The sequence below is a fragment of the Petaurus breviceps genome, unplaced genomic scaffold (genome assembly GCF_028583685.1).
Source record: "Petaurus breviceps papuanus isolate PSGF00001 unplaced genomic scaffold, PetGlider_PUasm1.0 90633, whole genome shotgun sequence".
Classification (NCBI taxonomy): Eukaryota; Metazoa; Chordata; class Mammalia; order Diprotodontia; family Petauridae; genus Petaurus; species Petaurus breviceps.
This window is the reverse complement of record NW_027187293.1, coordinates 2,997,676-3,016,748: the sequence shown is the minus strand read 5'-3', so window position 1 is coordinate 3,016,748 and position 19,073 is coordinate 2,997,676. Positions and strand designations below refer to the sequence as shown.

At 35.8% G+C, this 19,073-nt stretch overlaps 1 protein-coding gene across 2 annotated transcripts in view; it reads right to left on the bottom strand.

Moving 5' to 3' along the window:
* The window catches only part of RGS7 (regulator of G protein signaling 7), a 690,838-nt gene that overhangs the window by 154,249 nt on the left and 517,516 nt on the right, over positions 1-19,073 (bottom strand). For both annotated transcript variants that reach the window (XM_069064480.1, XM_069064481.1), the window contains exon 6: positions 11,340-11,391. In XM_069064480.1, coding sequence (XP_068920581.1) covers positions 11,340-11,391 — 52 coding nt within the window. The remainder of the gene's footprint in view (positions 1-11,339; positions 11,392-19,073) is intronic.

Below are 19,073 nucleotides of genomic sequence, written 5' to 3'. Positions count from 1 at the left end.
ATCTATAAGGGATAAGGGAGACCAATTGGACCAGAAGATCTCTAAAGGTCCCTTCATCTCCAATCAATCAATAAGCACTTATTAAGCACACACTATATTCCAGGTATTATACTAGACACTAGTGATACAAAGCCCAAAGTGGGGAAAACAACCCAATCCTGCTCTCAAAGGATCTATGTTTGTTCTACCAGGAAAAACAATTTATGCCTAAATAAGCGTGTATAAAAGAGATACCAGGTGATTTTTGTGAGGAGCATACTAGCAACTGGGGATAAGAAAGGTTTTATGTAGAAGATGGGCCATGAATAGAGTTTTAAAGGAGACTAGGGGTTTTAAGAGGCATGATAAGAAGAGAGCAGATTCTAGGCTTGAAGGATAGGCAGCAGAAATGTGCAGAGGTGGAAAATGGACTCTTTATAGGTGGAACTAAAAATGTCTACTTTTATTGGGCACTAGTGTGAGTGAAGGGAAATATTGTATAATTATCGTGGAAAGGTACATTGGGACCTCTCTTTAAATCTTATTTTCCAAATTAGTGGGGGAAATAATAACTGACATGTATATAGTATTTTGAAGTTTTTAAAGACAGATATACTATTTACCTACCTATCATCCATCCATCCATCCATCCATCTATCTATCTATCTATCTATCTGTCTGTCTGTCTGTCTGTCTGTCTGTCTGTCTGTCTGTCTGTCTGTCTCCTGTCAAGCTGGCATCATTATCCTCATTTTATATGTTGAATCTAAATCTTAATGGTACTAAGTGAATTGACCAGAGTAACACAGCGTATAATAAGCATCTGACCCAAGGTTTGACTGTGTCTTCCTGACCCCATATTACATTCCATTCACTATCTCTCAAAAACAGAAATTAATATATACAACTTAAAATTATAGACAGTGGTTCAAAGACAACTCTTATTCGATCTACTCAGTTCAATTAAAGAAACATTTATTAAATGCTTTTCATGTTGAAAGCTGCATCCCTAACTAGGGAGACAGAAAGTTCAGATTAATCTCACAGATGTTAGGGACCTTATAGTCCAGAGTTATATGGGAGAAATGCCAATAATCATATCATACAGTATTACATGAGATGTGCACCAGAGAGTCATAAAAGAAAGTACTTTATAATGTCCAAGAGTGATGTCTGTACTTGGGGGATAAGGAAAAGGTTCATGGAAGTGGCAGCATCTGAGTTGGAATTCAACAACTGAAATATGAACTAGTTGAAAACTAGTTGAAATTACAAGACTCACATGGATTACAGAAGATAGTCTGGTTTGGTTGGAGCACAAGTTGCATGGAAAGGAGACACATGTTATACAATTTGAAAAAATTGCTGTCACATTTTGGGGGGTCTTGATCGCCAAGCACAGGAGCACAGAAGTCTAATATTTATTCAATAGGGAGCAACTAAAGATTGCTAACTAGAGTGGGATGTGACAAGGTCTATGCACCAGGAAGACTAGTCTGACAATCCATACTACTTTCATATCACTTATTAAAAGATGGAGAGAGAAAGATTGGATGTTGAGACACTTTTAATCATTCATTAGACAAATTTATTATGTCTGCTATGTGCCAGGCACTATTATAGGTACTGGTTAAACAAAGATTCCATTGCAGCTGGAATCAGATTAAAATGTATTTGGAAAATATTTATCTAGCAGTAGAGGAGAAGGTCCCAAATGTGTAGGGAAGCCCAAGTGTTCTGATGGCCTGTTGTTGTGTGAGGCTCAAAGGGAGGCAGAATAGATATCTTTAATCTCTTTTCCCCCCAACTTTTTCTAAGGGAGGCTTTCATTCCTGCCAGGAAGGGAAGCAGGAGGTCGGGGTCTACAAGCCACTCTGCTTTCCTCAGAGAGGAGTACTGGGCAAGAAGTATACCTCTCTGCCTTAAATTGTTAGTCTAGGGGATATAACCAGGTTCCATCTAACTTCTGATTGTTTTGTCATTTCTGGGGGCAAGGAGAACCCCAAGTTCTATATCCAAGGTTTGACCCCTTTCCCACCAAATATTAATTTCACAATAAATACACACAGAGAATAGCAAAGAAACCCATTTATCCAAATTGGTAGCAAAACAGAAATCAGAAAAGGTACACATAGGAAAATATATACCAAAAAATTCAGAGTGAAGGAATTCTCCCATTGGGATCAAAATAACTCTGTTCAACCAAGAGAGCATCTTGCATCTCATGCAAGAGGTCATTCCCTAGGTCTATAGAGTAGCAAGCTAGGAATAGGTACATGATAGAGACTGCATGCTCCTCTCATGTCTTCTCAGAATCTTTTTTCTTTAGTAACCTGAAGTGAGGTTGACCTGTTCCATCTTCACTCTCAAAGTTGGAAGCCAACTTTATGCTTGAAGAAGAATTGAAACTTGACCAGTCCCAAAGGGGACTGGCCCTGAAGAGTTCTGAAGGAGGACTCAAAGGGAACTCTCTAGGGGATTAGTAGGACTGGAGTTCTCTCTCTTCTTGTCAATGCCTCTTCCAGTCCAATCAACCATGCAAGACAGGTCTTTCATCCCCACCAATGAGAGAGTCCTATACCAATGGGCTTTGGGACACTGGTTACATTTGGCAAACTAAATAAAAATATGATAAAACATAGATAATATTACATTTTAAAACTAAGGCACTATGTGGCTGATGGGATCCTTATGTAAGGATTAGAGGTGCTGGTTTGTATTTGAGCTTGATACTATTGCCCTAGGGAAAAGGAACAGGTAAGATTAAAAAATTTAGGGTTAAGCACCCTTGATCAGTGCAGAAATAAATGGTTTGATGTACTCATCGGACCAGCCTTGAAGTCTTTGATATGTGGAGTAGATAGCTCTCTGTTTCATACAGAGGAATGAGCAGATAGTTCTGCATAGTGCTACAGATATAATCTAGGTACTTTCCATAATCAGTGGTATGATACCATAGAAATGGGAGTCACTGACATGACTGCTTGGGAATTTGGACCTTCAGTCCCTATAGGACTTTGATTTATAGTTTGGCTGAGTTAGAAATGTTTGTGAAAAGTCCTACTTTGGGTCTCAGGATCTATATGAATCCCCAGGAATGACCATATCTAGGTCAATGTATTTGGGGAAAGGTGTGATCCATATATGACAGGGACACATATTTAGTATATATTCTATACATAGTTAAATGTATAAATATCACTTCTCCTAATAGAATATAAGTTCCTTAGTGGCCACAACTATATCAATTTTGTCTGTGTGCTTGCTGATTAATTAATAGTTGCTATTTTCAAGAACTACAAAGTTGTAACTAAATTAAATGGAGAAAATATTCAACTTAAAGACATGAGATTCCATATTTCCTTCATCTCATTTAGCAATGCCTGCATAACTTCTCTTGAATGTAGAAATAGGAATTTATTGTGGACACTAATGATCTAGAATTCAGTCAAACCTTAAACTAAGGCAGAAGGGAGAACATACCCTTGGGACACAATTCAATTTAGGCTGGGCACAAGTTTTGGGATATTTATCAAGAGGAAAAAAAAACAAGAAAATGATAAGTAAAGAAAATAATTGCCCAAAAAGGATATTGTTTTCAATCCTTTCCCCCACTACACAAACCTACTCATATTTCACAAGGCTAAAGCAAGCAAACTTCTTCTCCTCCCTCTACTATCTGCCTGCTCAAAACTAGATATGTCAATGATGAATTCATTATAATGGCAGATATTTTTAGTTAATTGATTATTGCAGCTTTTCAAATAGACTCAGTCATTAAAATAAGTCAAGGAAAAGAAACAGACTGGAAAAAATACAGTCTTGGTCATTTGGGGAGAAAAAAACAAAGATTGCATACTATTGAAATGAACAAATCCTTATCTTTTTTCTATAGCAGATTCCATGGTTCACTTTATAGATTCAGTATCATCAACTAATTAGTCAACAATGGTCCTGTTTTTTGGTCACTAATCCAAGACTTTGAAGGATTATCTGTTCATTGTTTATTTGCTCTTATTTATATGTTGCCTAGAAAAATACTTCGGCTGTTTCTCTGTGAGCTTGTTTCCCCTAATTAGGTTACAAGTTCCTGAAGGGAAAAGTCATTTTTCTTCTCTCTGTTAGTCCACCTCACAAACATGGCAGTACGGATATAGCCTTTGCCCTATGTTGTTGTTCAACTGTGTCTTACTCTTCTTCACTCCATTTGGTATTTTCTTGGCAAAGATACTAGAGTGGTTTGTCATTTGCTTTTCTAATTAATTTTACAGATGAGGGAACTGAGGCAAACAAGGTTAACTGACTTGCCCAGGGTCATACAACTAGTAAGTTTCTGAGGCTGGATTTGAACTCAGAAAGATCAGTCTTCCAGTGTGGAGGCAGACCAATGAGTAGACAACTACAATAGCCTGGAACTCTAGCCACTGTGCAACCCAGCTGCCTTGCGGCCTATCAATATCATTTGACTTAATAACTCCTTATCTCAAATAAAACCCATCAATTATTTCAAGAGGTGTGTGTGTGTGTGTGTTTGTGAGTGTATGTATATGCACATAAAATGGTGGAAAGGGTCACAAATAACATTCCTGTACCACTAGAATAGCAGTCTCTTGCTTGTGTCTTTCACTGGGAAAAATGAATGGTTGCTTAGATCTTCTGCTAGAAAAGGATCTCAACTAAGTAATTTTTTTGGATAGTGGGGTATGGCAGGTGGGAGTAGAGAGGTAGACCTGTGATTTCATCTCTGTAGTGAACTCTTGCTGATATAACTTCCTCTACTAAATCCTCAAGTGTAAAATGTAAACAATAAAACACCTACCTCCCAGGGTTGTTATGAAGATCAATTAAGATAATATATAGAGAAAGCACTGAGCACAGCGCTTGGGACAATGTAGGTGCTTAAGGAATGCTTGTATACTTGTTTCCTACTACTGCAGATCCCCATCTGATCTGAAACTCAATGTTTTAGAAGGTTGCCTGAGGAACTGAAATGTGAAGTTATTTGCTCAATGTCAGAGGCAGGATTAGAAACAAAGTACTTCTTACTCTGAACAAAAGTACTGAAACAAATTACTTCTTACTTCACTGTACCCCATTGCTTCCTAACTAAATAGAGCATCACCTAACGTGTATTTTCCCATCCTGGTATCCTCTCCTTGGATATACTCATTTTTTCCATGTTTTTCTTAAAAGGAGGTGCCCAGACTACTGAACACAGTACTTAACAGTTAAACCAGTACAAAGTCCAACAGAATTGTAATTTGACTTATTCTGAACCCCGTGTATATCAGTAATTGAATGTGTCTTTTTCTCTCACACTCTCCTTCCTTCAAAATACTGTCAGGAGGTGCACCATCTTCCCATTTACACAACCTAGGTGTCATCTTTAAATCCTCACTATCTCTTACCCCGTCTGCCACATCTAATCTATAGCTAAGGTCTATTGATTTCACTTTTGTAATGTATTTCAAATATTCCCCCCCCTCTCTTTTTTTTTGGAGGGGTGAAGGCTGGACAATTGAGGTTAAATGACTTGCCCAAGGTCACATGGCTAGTAAGTGTTAAGTGTCTGAGACTGGATTTGAACTCAGGTCCTCCTGATGCCAGGGCCGGTGTTCTATCACTGTGCCACCTAACCACCCTTGTCCCCTTCTCTCTTTTAGGATATAGTCACCACTCTGGTTAAATCCTTCATTTCCTCATACCTGGGCTATTGTAGTTGTCTACTGGTTGGTCTGCCTCTACAAGCTTCTCCCCACTCCAGTCCATTCTCAATTCAGCCTCGAAAGTAATTTTCTTAAAGTACAGATCTGACAATATTACACTCCTATGTAATAAATTCCAGTGGTTCCCTATTACCTTCAAGATCAAATATAAAATCTTATTTTTGATGTTAAAAGTCTTTAATAACCTGGTCACTCCTACCTTTCCAGTCTTCTTATACCTCACATTTGTCACATGCTCTTTGAGTCATTGAAAGTGACATTCTAGTTTTTCTTCAGAGATGATACTCCATCTCTCAATTCCAGGCATTTCACTGAATATCCCTAATACTCTCACTCCTCATCTCTGCCTCCTGACTTCCCTGGCTTCCTTCAAGTCCCAGCTAAAACCCTACCTCAGGAAGCCTTTCTTAATCCCTCTTAATTCTGGTGCCTTCCCTCTGTTAATTATTTCCTACTTATTCTGTACAGAGATTGTAAATACTTGTTTACCTTTTCTTTTTCTGTTAAGATTATGAGATTCTCAGGGGCAGCCAGGTGGCTCAGCAAGTAAGAAGCACCGGCCCCAGTGTTGGGATGACCTGGGGATCGAATTCGGGCTCAGATACTTAGCACCCACCCAGAAACACCTGGCTGTGTAACCTTGAGCAAGTTACTTAACCCCAATTGCTTAGGGGTGGCCAGGTGGTGCAGTGAGTAAGAGCACCAACTCCAGTGTCGGGATGACCTGGCATAGAATCCGGGCTCAGATACTTAGCACCACACCCAGATAACTAGCCATGTAACCTTGAGCAAGTTACTTAACCCCTATTGCTTTAAAAAAAAAAAAAGATTATGAGATTCTCAAAGGAAGAGACAGCTTTTGTCTTTCTTTGTATTCCCAGTGCTTAATATACATAGTAGGCACTTAATAAATGTTTATTGACTGACCTGACCAAACACAATCTATAAATGTAATTATGAATGACAATTGTTAGCTATATTGTCACTCTTTTAACTCATATTTATCTCATAATAAATTATAACCCCTAGTTACTATTTTTAAGTGAAACACTGCTGTCAGGTTTTACCCATCCTGTACTTCAGTAGTTAATATTTTTAACAAAATTACAGTTTTAAGTTTTTCCATATTATCATCTGAGTTACAGCTCAATGTTCATATCTGTTGCTATCTTTTTTAAATCTGGCTTTTGTAATCCCATATAAAAATGGTCATATCCAAGTTTATGCCAATAAACAACTTGAAAGAGTATATCTAATATGTATTCATCCAGGTTATTGATAAACTTAGCCTTGCTGTGTATCAGTAGAGACCGCCCTACAGGGTGACACGGATTCATTGATTGATACTCTTGATCCAAGATTCTAAGATTCCATGTTACAAGATAGTAGCCACTTAGCGGCATTAGAGTCAAAAGAGACCTGAGACATCATCTTCAGGTGACATCTTCAGAGACTATTCCAATAGGCTGGTGAAGCCTAGCCTTATCAGAATAATATTTTTTAAATTTACAAAATTTAAAAAATAAAATATATACAATTTTTAAAAATAAATAAATTACACTGAAACAAAGTTATCAGCATTTCTATTGAAAGAAGTTCACCAGCTCAGGGTTAAGAACCCTTGAACTGCTCATTTTATAGTTGAATAAACCAAGGACCCCAAAAGGTAAGCATCTTGTTCAAACTTAAACAACTAGCTAATGACAAAAACTGCAACTAGAACTGAGGTTTTCTGATTGATTCCCAGTACAGCTTCTCTTTATCTTACTCTATTTTTCTTTCTCAAAATTTTTAAGCTAATGATTCTTCTGAAGAATTGAAAGTCTACATAAATGAATAAAAAATGAACAAATGAAAGAATAGATGGATGAATAGATAGATGAGGGAGAGGAGAGAGGAGAGAGAAGAGAGAGAAGAGGGGAGAGAGAGAGAGAGAGAGAGAGCGAGAGAGAGAGACAGAGAGACAGAGAGAGAGACAGAGAGACAGAGAGAGAGACAGGGAGAGAGAGAGAGACAGAGACAGAGAGAGAAACAGAGAGAGAGAGAGACAGAGACAGAGAGAGAGAGAGAGAGAGAGAGAATTTATGGGTGAACTTGAGGAGCAGAGAGAGGTAAGAGGTATTCTTCCTTTGTCAAAGTAGAGGCTAAACTGTGAAATGGAACCAGCTCATAATAATTTATTGATGTCTTTTATTATGAATATACATAAGTACCCCATGTGAGCAGCTGTTAATGTCAGACACAAAACCAATATCTAGTTTCTTTCCTACTCCTCTCTGATCATCATTTCATTTCCTCAAGGCTTTTCTATATCTCTTTTCTGCCCTCAGATCTCTCTTTCTTGGAAAATCCTCTGTGCTGGGCTGTCTGCAAGGATCCTAGATATGCCAATGAATGTAGCTATTCTCTGCCATAATCCTCAGAATTATTTTTATTTGTTTACATTTTAAATGCCACAATTATATTTTTTCCTGGATGAAAAATACCAGAATTCACCTACTTTGAGTTCCATAGTATTGTGTCTGAGTAAGAAGCCATTCCTTTATAGCATATGTTAAGTCATTCCTTTGCCATATTCAACTTTATATTTAAAGAAGCTGTCAGAAATTAAACATAATCGGTTGATTCCCTTCATTTAAAAGGCTGGATGCCTTTGAAAAATCTATCTTCCACCCAACTTTACCATAGGTGATTAATTCCTTACCAGTTTTCCCATAGAAATGTAAGGAGGATATAAAAGGAGACATAGGGGTGGAGATGGGTTAGGGGAGGAAGGGCAGATGAAAGACTGCTAGAAGAGTAGAAGAAACAGTTCCTTAATAAAGCACATCTGACAAATCATGAAAATAAAGTTAAGGTTTTTCAGCCTTAAACAACTAAGTCCCATCTGCCTAAAGTTTATTTTAGAGTCCAAATAGAATAAATATGCTTTGTGCTTAGATTCTCATAGCCTAACTACATCATATAATCATTCCACCCCTCCCCACCCCCAAACTAGCTTTCATATGTTTTAAGACATTTTGCTACTGAACAAATGTTATAGGGAAGTTCACAGTTGGATAGTTCACATCAGTATAATATGTTTCATTTGCTCCTGACAAGGCAGTGGCAAACCATATAGCATCACTACCCGGAGGTATATTGCAGCCTCTGATGTCCCTCTATGTTCTTTTTTTTGAAAGGAAGGGAGGGAGAAAAAGGTGGTTGTTGTTTTGTTTTGTTTTTCCCTGAACTAATTCCCTTATCATCCTCAATCCATACAGGTTTTATGAAGAAAACATCATGTGTCTTTCTTAGGAGAGGAGAATGATTTGAATACTCTGAGACCAGTCATTTAAACTCAGCATCCATCAAATTATAGTATGAGCTAGACAGCATCTTCATTTTTTCCACAAGAAAAGCATGCAATGCTCTGCTAAGTGTTTTGCTGAAATCTAGGCAGACTACAGTCATAGAATTCACCTGATCTACAAGTTTAATAGCTTTTCCAAAAAAGGAAATAATGTTTGTTTGATGTGATCTGTTCTCTAGCTAATCATTTTGGTTCTTTGGTGTCACTCATTTCTTTTCCAAATTTTCACTAATCATCCCTTGAATGTTATTTCCTATCAGATCTGAGAGTTTATCTGAGTTTTCTCATGGCCTAAATATATCTCAGAATTGCCTGAGTCACAGAGAATTTAAGTAAGTTGCTTATGGTCACAGACACAGTATATATGAGAGATGAGAGACAAACCTAACTCATCTTGACTCTAAGGACTCCACTCTGCCTTGCTTTAATGACAAGAAATTGAATTTGGTAGAATTCAAATCCAAGTTCACTTGCCTGTAGTTTTTAAGGTTCTATTCTCTTTATTTTACACACACATACACACACACACTCATCATCAATGCAGAGTAGATTACATATTCCAAAGCAATGTGACTAGAGAAAGTCAATTCTCTAGAAATAGAAGCTAAAATAATCAATATAGAATGTATAAGATTCACCTCTAAAGAAGTAATCTAACCCTTAGAACTCTCATAGACTCAAAACCTCAAGTGGCCAGAAACCTAAATATAAAGTTGGGTAAGATGAACTATAATTATGGAAATTATAAAATTCTAATAATAAATGCAAATAGAAGAGTGATGCTTTGCATGGACTCCAGAAAAAGATTTGAAGGATAAGAGTTCATGTTGATCCATCATTTCCCAGGAGGGAGAGTCCCTTTCCTGGCTGAAGGGAATATTCCAGGCTTTGAAAACTCACTCTGTAATGGAACAAGAATAGACTCTGGGATTAATTAAACTCATTCAACTGAAAGGAACTTTAGAAATTGTCTGCTCTACTACTATCATTTTATAGACAGACAGGAAAAAATATCCCACAAGACTATCCAACTTACTTTGCTCTAATTTCATGCCCACCAAGCAAAGTTCTTGGAATGAATTCAGTCTACCAAGTACCATAATATCAGGTAGGAGGTAACCTGACTGGTAGAGAGGGACATTCAGTCACTGTAAAAAAATATCCACATAACAAATTAATATATAGTTATTCTGGTCTGTATATTCTTGGTTTTGCTTTTATTAATATTTCAATCACTTAGCCCAGTACTTGACACAGTTGAGTGCTTAATAATCTCTTTCTCTGTCTCTTTGTCTCTCCTGTCTGTCTCTATTTGTCTTTGTTTCCATCTCTCTCTGTCTTTTCTCACTTTTATGTCTCTCTCTTTCCTCTGTCTCTCCTCTTTCTCTTTCTCTGTCTCGTTTTCACCCTGTCTCCCTGTCCCTCCTTTTCTCCCTCCTTCACTCCCTCTCTCTCTCTTTCTCTGTCCTATATGTCTGTCTTTTGTGAATTTGGTTAGCATAAATTAACAATCCAGGACCCTTTTCTTATCTTCCCATTTCCTTACTATGTGAAATGTCAAAATAGATTTTGTAAAAATGTTGAGGAATATATGGATCACTATTGACTTTACTGGGTGGGTGGGGGGGTGGTGTGACATCCTCAGGATGTCCTTCCTGAAAGCGCCAAATGATCTTGAATCTTCCAAAAATTTTAACAACAATTACAATGACCTTCAAGCTACTTCTAAAGTTGTCAGTAGGACTAGAACTTCTTAATTGTTGATTTTCTTGTTGATTAGCTTCATGACAACAGGGTCCCTGAGCAGGGTTTATTTTGAGATCAGGTGAGTTTGTTCATCATTTATTTATGAGACTTTCCTCTTGCTTGCAACTAGGACTATTATGGTAACACAATTTGTCAACTACAGAAAAAAAAAGAAAAACAAATGGTCATCAGTAGTAGTTTTCTCCATTGCTCACATCACTTACTTGAATCTGTTTCACCTTGGCTACTCTGCCTGAGACTTTTTGTTTTCCATGATGGATGTAAAGTGAGCCACAGTGGTAAAACACTATCTCTAGAGTCATAGAAGAATTGCAAAGTCGACCCTATGTTTGGGGAAAATTTACCAATCAAAACCCGATCACAAATTCAGTATTAGAATTGTTTGTGATGTATTCAACAGTGCACCTTCCTTTTTTCCCTTAATGATGAACAGCGCAAGTAAAGTAGAAATGATGTGTCCATCCAGACAACACAGTTCTGTCAATAGTAAAATGAGGAGAGACATCCACACTAACCATAGTCTGTATTTTCCGGCTCCCAACAATTTGATGGCCAAAAATAGGGTGTCTATAGAACAAAAAAAAGTTGGAATATATGTTAGACAATATAAGGGTTACACAATTTTTAGTTTTACAGTGTTGAGAACTATTCATTTACTTAGAGTGGTTTGCTGATATCAATTTAGTGGTTAATAAATAAGTCACAAAGTACCATGTTTTTCTTATTCCATTGCACTGCATTTTAAACTGTAGTCTACAATTCTTGATCAGCCACACATTAAATATAGCATGGGCAATGGCTTTAAAAAAAATCACTTTATCTCCATGTCTGCCTCAACTCTAAATCAAACTATCCCTTATATAGATGGTACACTCTCAATGGGCCTATCAATCACTTTATTGTTCAAATGAGAATTTCTCTTGATTCATAGAGTACTTTCAAAGTATTATGTCAAATCAAAGTTCACGTAACAAGAATATTTGTACAGGATACTTGGCTTCATAATTTTGAAAGGTATCAGTATTAGATATGCAAATTAAAAATACTAAATGATGAGACAAGCTCTTCCCTAAAATCTTAATGCCATTTGGTCATCTGATATTTGTATAAATATCTTTGACATTTGTACAATTAAAGTGAGCTCTTCATGACTGAAGTTAGATCATATTAAAATAACATAATTTTATTCTACTAAACCAGTTCAGATAATTATGGCAACTTCTTGAATCATAGAATTTCAGAGTTGGAAAAAATCTTTAAAACTCATCTAGTTCAGAACTTTCATTTTACACCCTTTTACTGAATTTCATTCCCCCAAAGTAAATGAAAAAATTTTGTTTTAAGATTTTGCCAAATAACGGATAAGTTATATCTTTCAGAATTACTTTTCAACACATAACACATCTTTATTTGGTTAAGAGTGGGCACATCTTTTTTTTAATGCCCTAGTATATAATAACTCAACAAATAGCATGAAAGAAATAAAAAGGAAATTACAAAATGCACTTCAAACTCAGGCACTCTGTTAACCACTTATGAAAAATGTATTTCTGTTGTGGTTCACTTGCTAAGATTACAACAATATATTACATGCAAATGCCAAAATAGTAATTATCCAATATGCACCATAAACAAAATCAAGTTGTTGAATACATATTTTCTCTAAAATATGCTAAAGTAGAAGAATCTATTTCTAAATATTAAATTATATAGGAAGAGGATAATGTAAATAGTAATATATAATACAGAGGGATCTTGATGACCCAAAACTTCTTACTTTCTAATTTTGGTTGGAATAGAGTTTGTGCTTGGTTATCAGGTAAACCCTGAAGTTCAAAGCAAATAACCCCAATCTCTTGGGTTCCTAGCACCCTTTTCACCTCCCAAGGAAACTGAGTCCCAATACAGAGGCCAGGATACCTGAAGTTATCCTAACAAGTTCTCTATGACTTTTCACCTAATTCAATCAAGATTCCCTACATTTTCTACTAATACTCAAGATGAAGAAGAATTAGCCTGGGATCACTGCAATCCAAAGGATCTCCCCAATTTTCAGAGTGTTCCCAAGAACAGTGTGATTTGGACCTAACTGTGATATCAAGGGCCCTACAGACATCTCATTATTTGGAGGTGCAAGTCAAAGAACTCTGCATGAAAAAAATTCCAATTAGTCTTGTAGAATGTCTGGAGAACCAATATAGATATATAAAGAAATAGAGAAAGGAAGAAAGAGAAAAGGAAGAAAGAAGAGAAAAGAAAAGAAGAGTTGAAAAGAAAAGAAAAACTGGCTGTTAGAAAAGTAATTTTTTAAAGTGATGTTAGATTTGGTTCTGACACTTACTGTGTGACCATGTATAAGTCACTTCTCTGGGGCTCAACTTTCTAATCCATTAAAATAAAGGGGATAGACTAGGTGACCTCTGATGTTGCTTCCGATTTTGACATTCTGTGATTTCTGCTGGAATAGTAAAAGACTTTTGTACTTTGCAACATAATTTATGATCCTATTATTTGATCCTCACATATCATTATTTCCAAATTATAAATAAGGAAAGATGAGGAAAAGGTAGGCAAAATACTTTTCCATGGTCACTTAACAAGTTTGTAGCAATGATGACCTACAAATTATTATTCTCAGAATTCCAAGTTTTCTTTTCAATTTGGGAGTCACTAAGTCTCTCTTCTTTCACTTTAAATTTTGAATACTTTTTCATTCATGGTTGCCCTGCATTTTACAGCTCTTAAATAGCATAAGGCCTATCTGGAAATCCAATGTGTATCAAATTATGATGAGTTCACCATACTGAAATTTTTTGGGGATCCTAAGTTCAACAACAAAAGTTGATACTTGTATAACTATCACATTGGAAAGCAATGCTTCAAATAATTTCTTTGGCAATATCCATTGACTGTCCACTTGGTGGACAGCATTATACTAGTCAGACCGATATATCCAAAAGATTGTCAATACTCTTGATCTCAAAGATATTATAATCAAATATCTAATTTGCCTTCTTTCTTACTAGGATGTATGGCATGAGTATTTTATATAAATTTCATCCAGGCATGTAATATTTTTCTAATTCTTTGTATATTACTTGTCTACTAATATATGAACTACTATGACCTCAGGCATTTTCAAGCTACTAAACCCTTAAAGATCAGATATTATTGGAAAATTCCCTGCCCTTGCCCCCCACTCATCTTTGTGTTGCCATATTCAGGTCATCAATCTATAGAAATTTTGAAATGAATTCTCCAAAGACTTTTAGAATCCAGCTTAAATTCAATAGGCTAGGGTGGAAGGAGAAGTGTTCCAATTCTTTTTTCTTTTCCTTTCAGGGCACTAATACAGTTTTACTTCTGAGCAAATGAAAAACATTCTGAAACATAGTGCTTAATGGTTTTCATTTTTCTATTCTGCATTCTGCACCTGTCAACTTCATGATCTTCATTCAGCAAGGATGGATATGAGAGGACTGAGTATAACAGCCAAGTGGCAGGAGTGGAAAATAAATAGAATAATTCCAATTTCCTACCACCACCTTCATATATATACAGAGAGAGAGAGAGAGAGAGAGAGAGAGAGAGAGAGAGAGTATGATTTGAGTACAACTTTCACAATAGTGGGGAATGGGACATAATTTAACTTCATTGCAGTAACCAGAATTCTATCTTATCATTCAGCCAAAAAGGACTACAAAAAGAAGTTCAGTGTATCAATGAAGACAACAGCCCTCTCCCTTAACCACACATCCCACCCCCCACTCTCCTCAAAAAAAAAAAAAAAGAAAATAGATAACAATGACCAGAACTGTGACTCACTATCATGCTCTTGGATTACTGGTGATAATTTAAGTGCTTGTGTTTGATTATTTTATAAAATGCTGATTTTATTTAAATGTCTTAAATAAGAAGCTACATTTTCAAGAAAAACTACAGTTTCCTTATAGTCCATTACTTCTCATTCAAGAACTTAGTGTAAAAATGTTTTTGCAATTATTTGTTTTTTACTGAGTTAATGCCCTGGGCATAATACGAAAACTGGACTTTCAAGTTTAATTCCTATATTGTTCAATTCACAAAAAATGGAATCACTAGAAATACAACTATGAGATCCTGCAGCCAGTGTGTGTCACCTACACCATAGGATTAAGTTTAAAGCTACTTTTTCAATAGAATTGGCTGACATTTTACCAAAAACCCAAAGGGGTATGATCATTGGATAGTTCAGAAGGAAAAAAAAATGCTCTTTCCCTCTGTTGATGAGGGAAGAAAATGCAAATGTTTTGGTATGGTGCCAGTCAGAACAATGGTATACCAAATTGTTGCCAGCACTTTGAGTTTACAGAAAGTGCTATTTGCCAGAACTGCTGTGGGATATTCCTGGATTATGGCTTTAGTAAAAAGCAATAACCAGATGTCTATTTTGTCTAGCAGTATGCCCCAAAACACTAGGAGAAAAAGACAGTGATGAGAATCAGATTAGTAGCTAACAGAGGAAATGTACCCACCAGATGGACCAAAGTTTGAAGACATTCACTTATCTATCCTGAACTAATTTTACTTTACTGGTCAGTGACATTAAATAACAACATGATTACCAGCCCCTGGGCAATAAGGATATCCACTATAATATCTATTTAAACATTATCTCTTTGTAAATATTTTTTTGATGGCTATCTCCCTGAAAATAGCATGCAAAGAATTCCCAGACATCATACATTCTATTTTAAAAACAGATGAATGATTTTTATGTAATAGGATAAAAGTGGTATATTGTCCATAAGAAAGGCTGAACACAAAGAAGTCTTGCATAGTATTGTGGTTTATGAGAGTTGAGTCTCTTTTCTGTGACTTCATTAATGAAAAATATTTATCATTTCAACCATCATTCTCCACGAAGCTCCAGAGTAACAGTCCTAATTAAAAGGAAGTTTCCAAGGCATTCATCATGTCATACCCTATTCCTAGAACTCATCTTTCCCTTTTTAAATCATATACAACCTTTAAAGCAATGGGGGCCACTAAATGATACATAAGGATTTGGAGGAGTCTGCACCTTGACTTAGAAAACTACATATTTACATTATCTATGTTTTATTGTATTGTGTTAAAATTTGTTAAATATTTACCAAATACATTTTAAGCTGGTTCCAGACATACTTGGGAATTTTGGACACTTCAGCTTTAGAGGATAGCTCAAATGTCACCTCTTACATCAAGCATTCCTTTGTTTCCCCAGTTTTAAAGATTCTTTCCTTCAAATTAGTAGTCAGTACCTCTCATAAGTCTTTTCTGTATTATTAGTATTACATAGCTCAGTGATTATGTGTTTAAAATATTTCATATTTATATATGTGCAATATCCTCTATACTAAATTCTTGATTATTATCTTAATCATCTCCACATCTCCCCTAATCTCCTGCTTCGTGCTTTAAAAAAAGGCTTGCTAGGGTGGCCAGGTGGCTCAGTGAGTTAGAGCACCGGCTCCAGTGTCGGAATGACCTGGATCAAATCTGGGCTCAGATACTCAGCACCACACCCAGAAATAACTGGCCATGTAACCTTGAGCAAGTTACTTAACCCCAATTGCTTAAAAAAAAAAGGCTTGCTAAATGAAGGAATTAATATTATAGTGGGAACACAATGTTCACATATACCAAATTATTAAAATATTCAGAAATAGTGGATAATAAAACTGAAATGATTTTTTCCCAGCTACTTTAATTCTTCTGTGTGTACTTTGATAAGAGACAAAGCAGAAGGAGTATAATAAAGTTCAGAGGTGTGGGGTCAGCCAGTCCTTGAAAACTTGTTATCAATGCTGATGAGTTAACTGTGTTGCCCTATGGACTCATGTGGAAACACCAAAGCTCTAGGGTTTTTAAATATTCAGGGGAAGAACATCTTAAAGAAAAGTTCAAATTATTGTGTGAGAAAAAACCTTTTGAGTTTGCTAGAATGATTAAAAAAAATCTATCTTTACAATTCTGTCAGGTCTTAAGGGCACAGCAAGGTGAGCGATGAGTATGGGTGGTGCCTTAGTTTGCAATGTTAACCTCTCATAGCCTTATAAATCTGCACCCATTTGCAATTGCTTAATGCTTATTTGCACACATCTGAATGTGATCAAAGTTGTGAAAGGTACTCAGAGAGTCTTGTCAGATGAAAATGCCATTTAGCTATTATATCAGAATGCTGATTCAACAATTTGGAATTTACTGAAAATGCAAAGGACACATTATAAAATGCTTAATCCTTAAGAAACAGAGGAAAAGATTACACCTTATTGGAAAACACAAGTACCTGCATAAAGGTTCTGCTCTTCCTAAACTCCTTTGGAGGAAGAAGGCAAAAATCACCAAGTAATACAAATCCAATGGTTATAACAAACTCAAATGTATGACCAGGTTTTTTCTTACTTTATTGGAGCTTTATTGCAACAAATATCTTTCAATATAAGTAGCCCATCAACTAGAATTTACAAATATTTTTATTGTAAGTTGATTTTTATAATAGTGGTATGTATGTTAGGAGAGTTACATTGTAATATCATATATTTGGCAAGTTAGAAAGCAATGCATCTTAATTTTTAAAGGTATATCATAAGATAAATTCTAATTAAATAAACTCCATTTATTCAAAATTTGTGATATATTAAAGTGGGTTGGTCTACTTTTGCTCTATTATGAAAAGAAAAATTAGCCACAATTTTCTTATCTGTAAAATGAGGGTTTGGGATAGAATCTAGATATCAAAGCAGGCTCACAAAACTCCCTGAACCAGATTAAAATATAATTTGGAAATACTTAGCAAAATAAATAAAAAATATAATAAAGCTTAGATAATATTACATTTTAAAACTAAGTGAATATGCAACCCACAGGAATCCTTATGTAAAGATTAGTGGCTACTGTTTCTGTTTGTGTTTGACACCATTAGTCTAGATAACCTCTAAAGTGATATGATATAGTAGAGAAGTGCTGGATCTGCAGTCAGTGGGCCTCAGTTTTTATCCTCCTCTACAATTTAGCTGTGTGATCATGGGCAAGTCATTTAATCTCTATGGATTATCATTTCCTCATTCTTAATTGAAGGGACAAGACTAGAAGTCTTGTAAAATCCCCAACCCTAAATCATGAATTATATCTGAAGTTATATACTCAATGACCTAAAGATAATTGACTATTTTGAAGCACTTTGAAAAAAAATTTATATAAAAACAACTATATGCTAATTAAAGCTATCTTTATAAACAAGAGTTACAGTAATAATTAGAAACTTTTTAATCTATTTGAGTTATTACGTTTACTTGAAATCAATAAAAAAAATTAAGAAAAATATCATTCCCTAAAAATTCTGATTTTTGGACAGTTAAGGCTGATTTCCTGTAAATTAATTCAAATTAATGAAGTAAATATCAAGATATGAGCAAGCATGCTGACTAAATCAGATATCACTGGAATACAAAGAAAAAAAATCACGATTTTCCTTTGCTTGTGTTCCAACTGTCCTTTGAAGAACAGCTACAAAAACTTTTTGATGGAAAAAAGGACCTTAAAATTTGTTTTCCCCTTCTATTTTGGTTGCCTGGTTTTCCTAGTCAAGTGGTTCCCAGATTTCTCTTTAGTGATCATCCTACACACAGTGTTCTGCTTTTTATGCTTCTCAAAACAGCATCATAATGATATCTGAAATTTGGATTGCGGTACATAATTTACAGAAATTCACTGATGAAAGCAGTCAATCCCAAAGTTTGACCTTTGAGTTTATCAGCATGTTTTATTTCTGTAAGCTTCAATCCTCTAATCAGTGATTCCTGACTCATCATGTCTGATTCTATCAGGGAATATACATCACTTGCTCCAAGTATGTTCAAGTGGACTCAAGTGGCAAATGTCTGCACAGTAAATGAAGTTAGATGGAACATCCATTAGTGGAAAGAAGAATTACAATCGGTCTGCTTGCTTCATTTGAAAATGGCCCAGACACGTGTGAGGGAAGCAGGGATGGTGGGGGTGGGGATGGGGGAGTTAGAGCAATGAGACATCAGCATTCTGTAGTTTAGTTTATGTCTCAATTGACTATACTTTGCAAAGACAGGCTTAGGATAGTCTTCACTGGCTTGGAGGAAAGTTTCTGGTATCACATTGTGGAGGCCATAAAATTAGCCATGTCCCCTGAAGTCTACCTCCTAAACACACACACACACACACACACACACACACACACACACACACACACA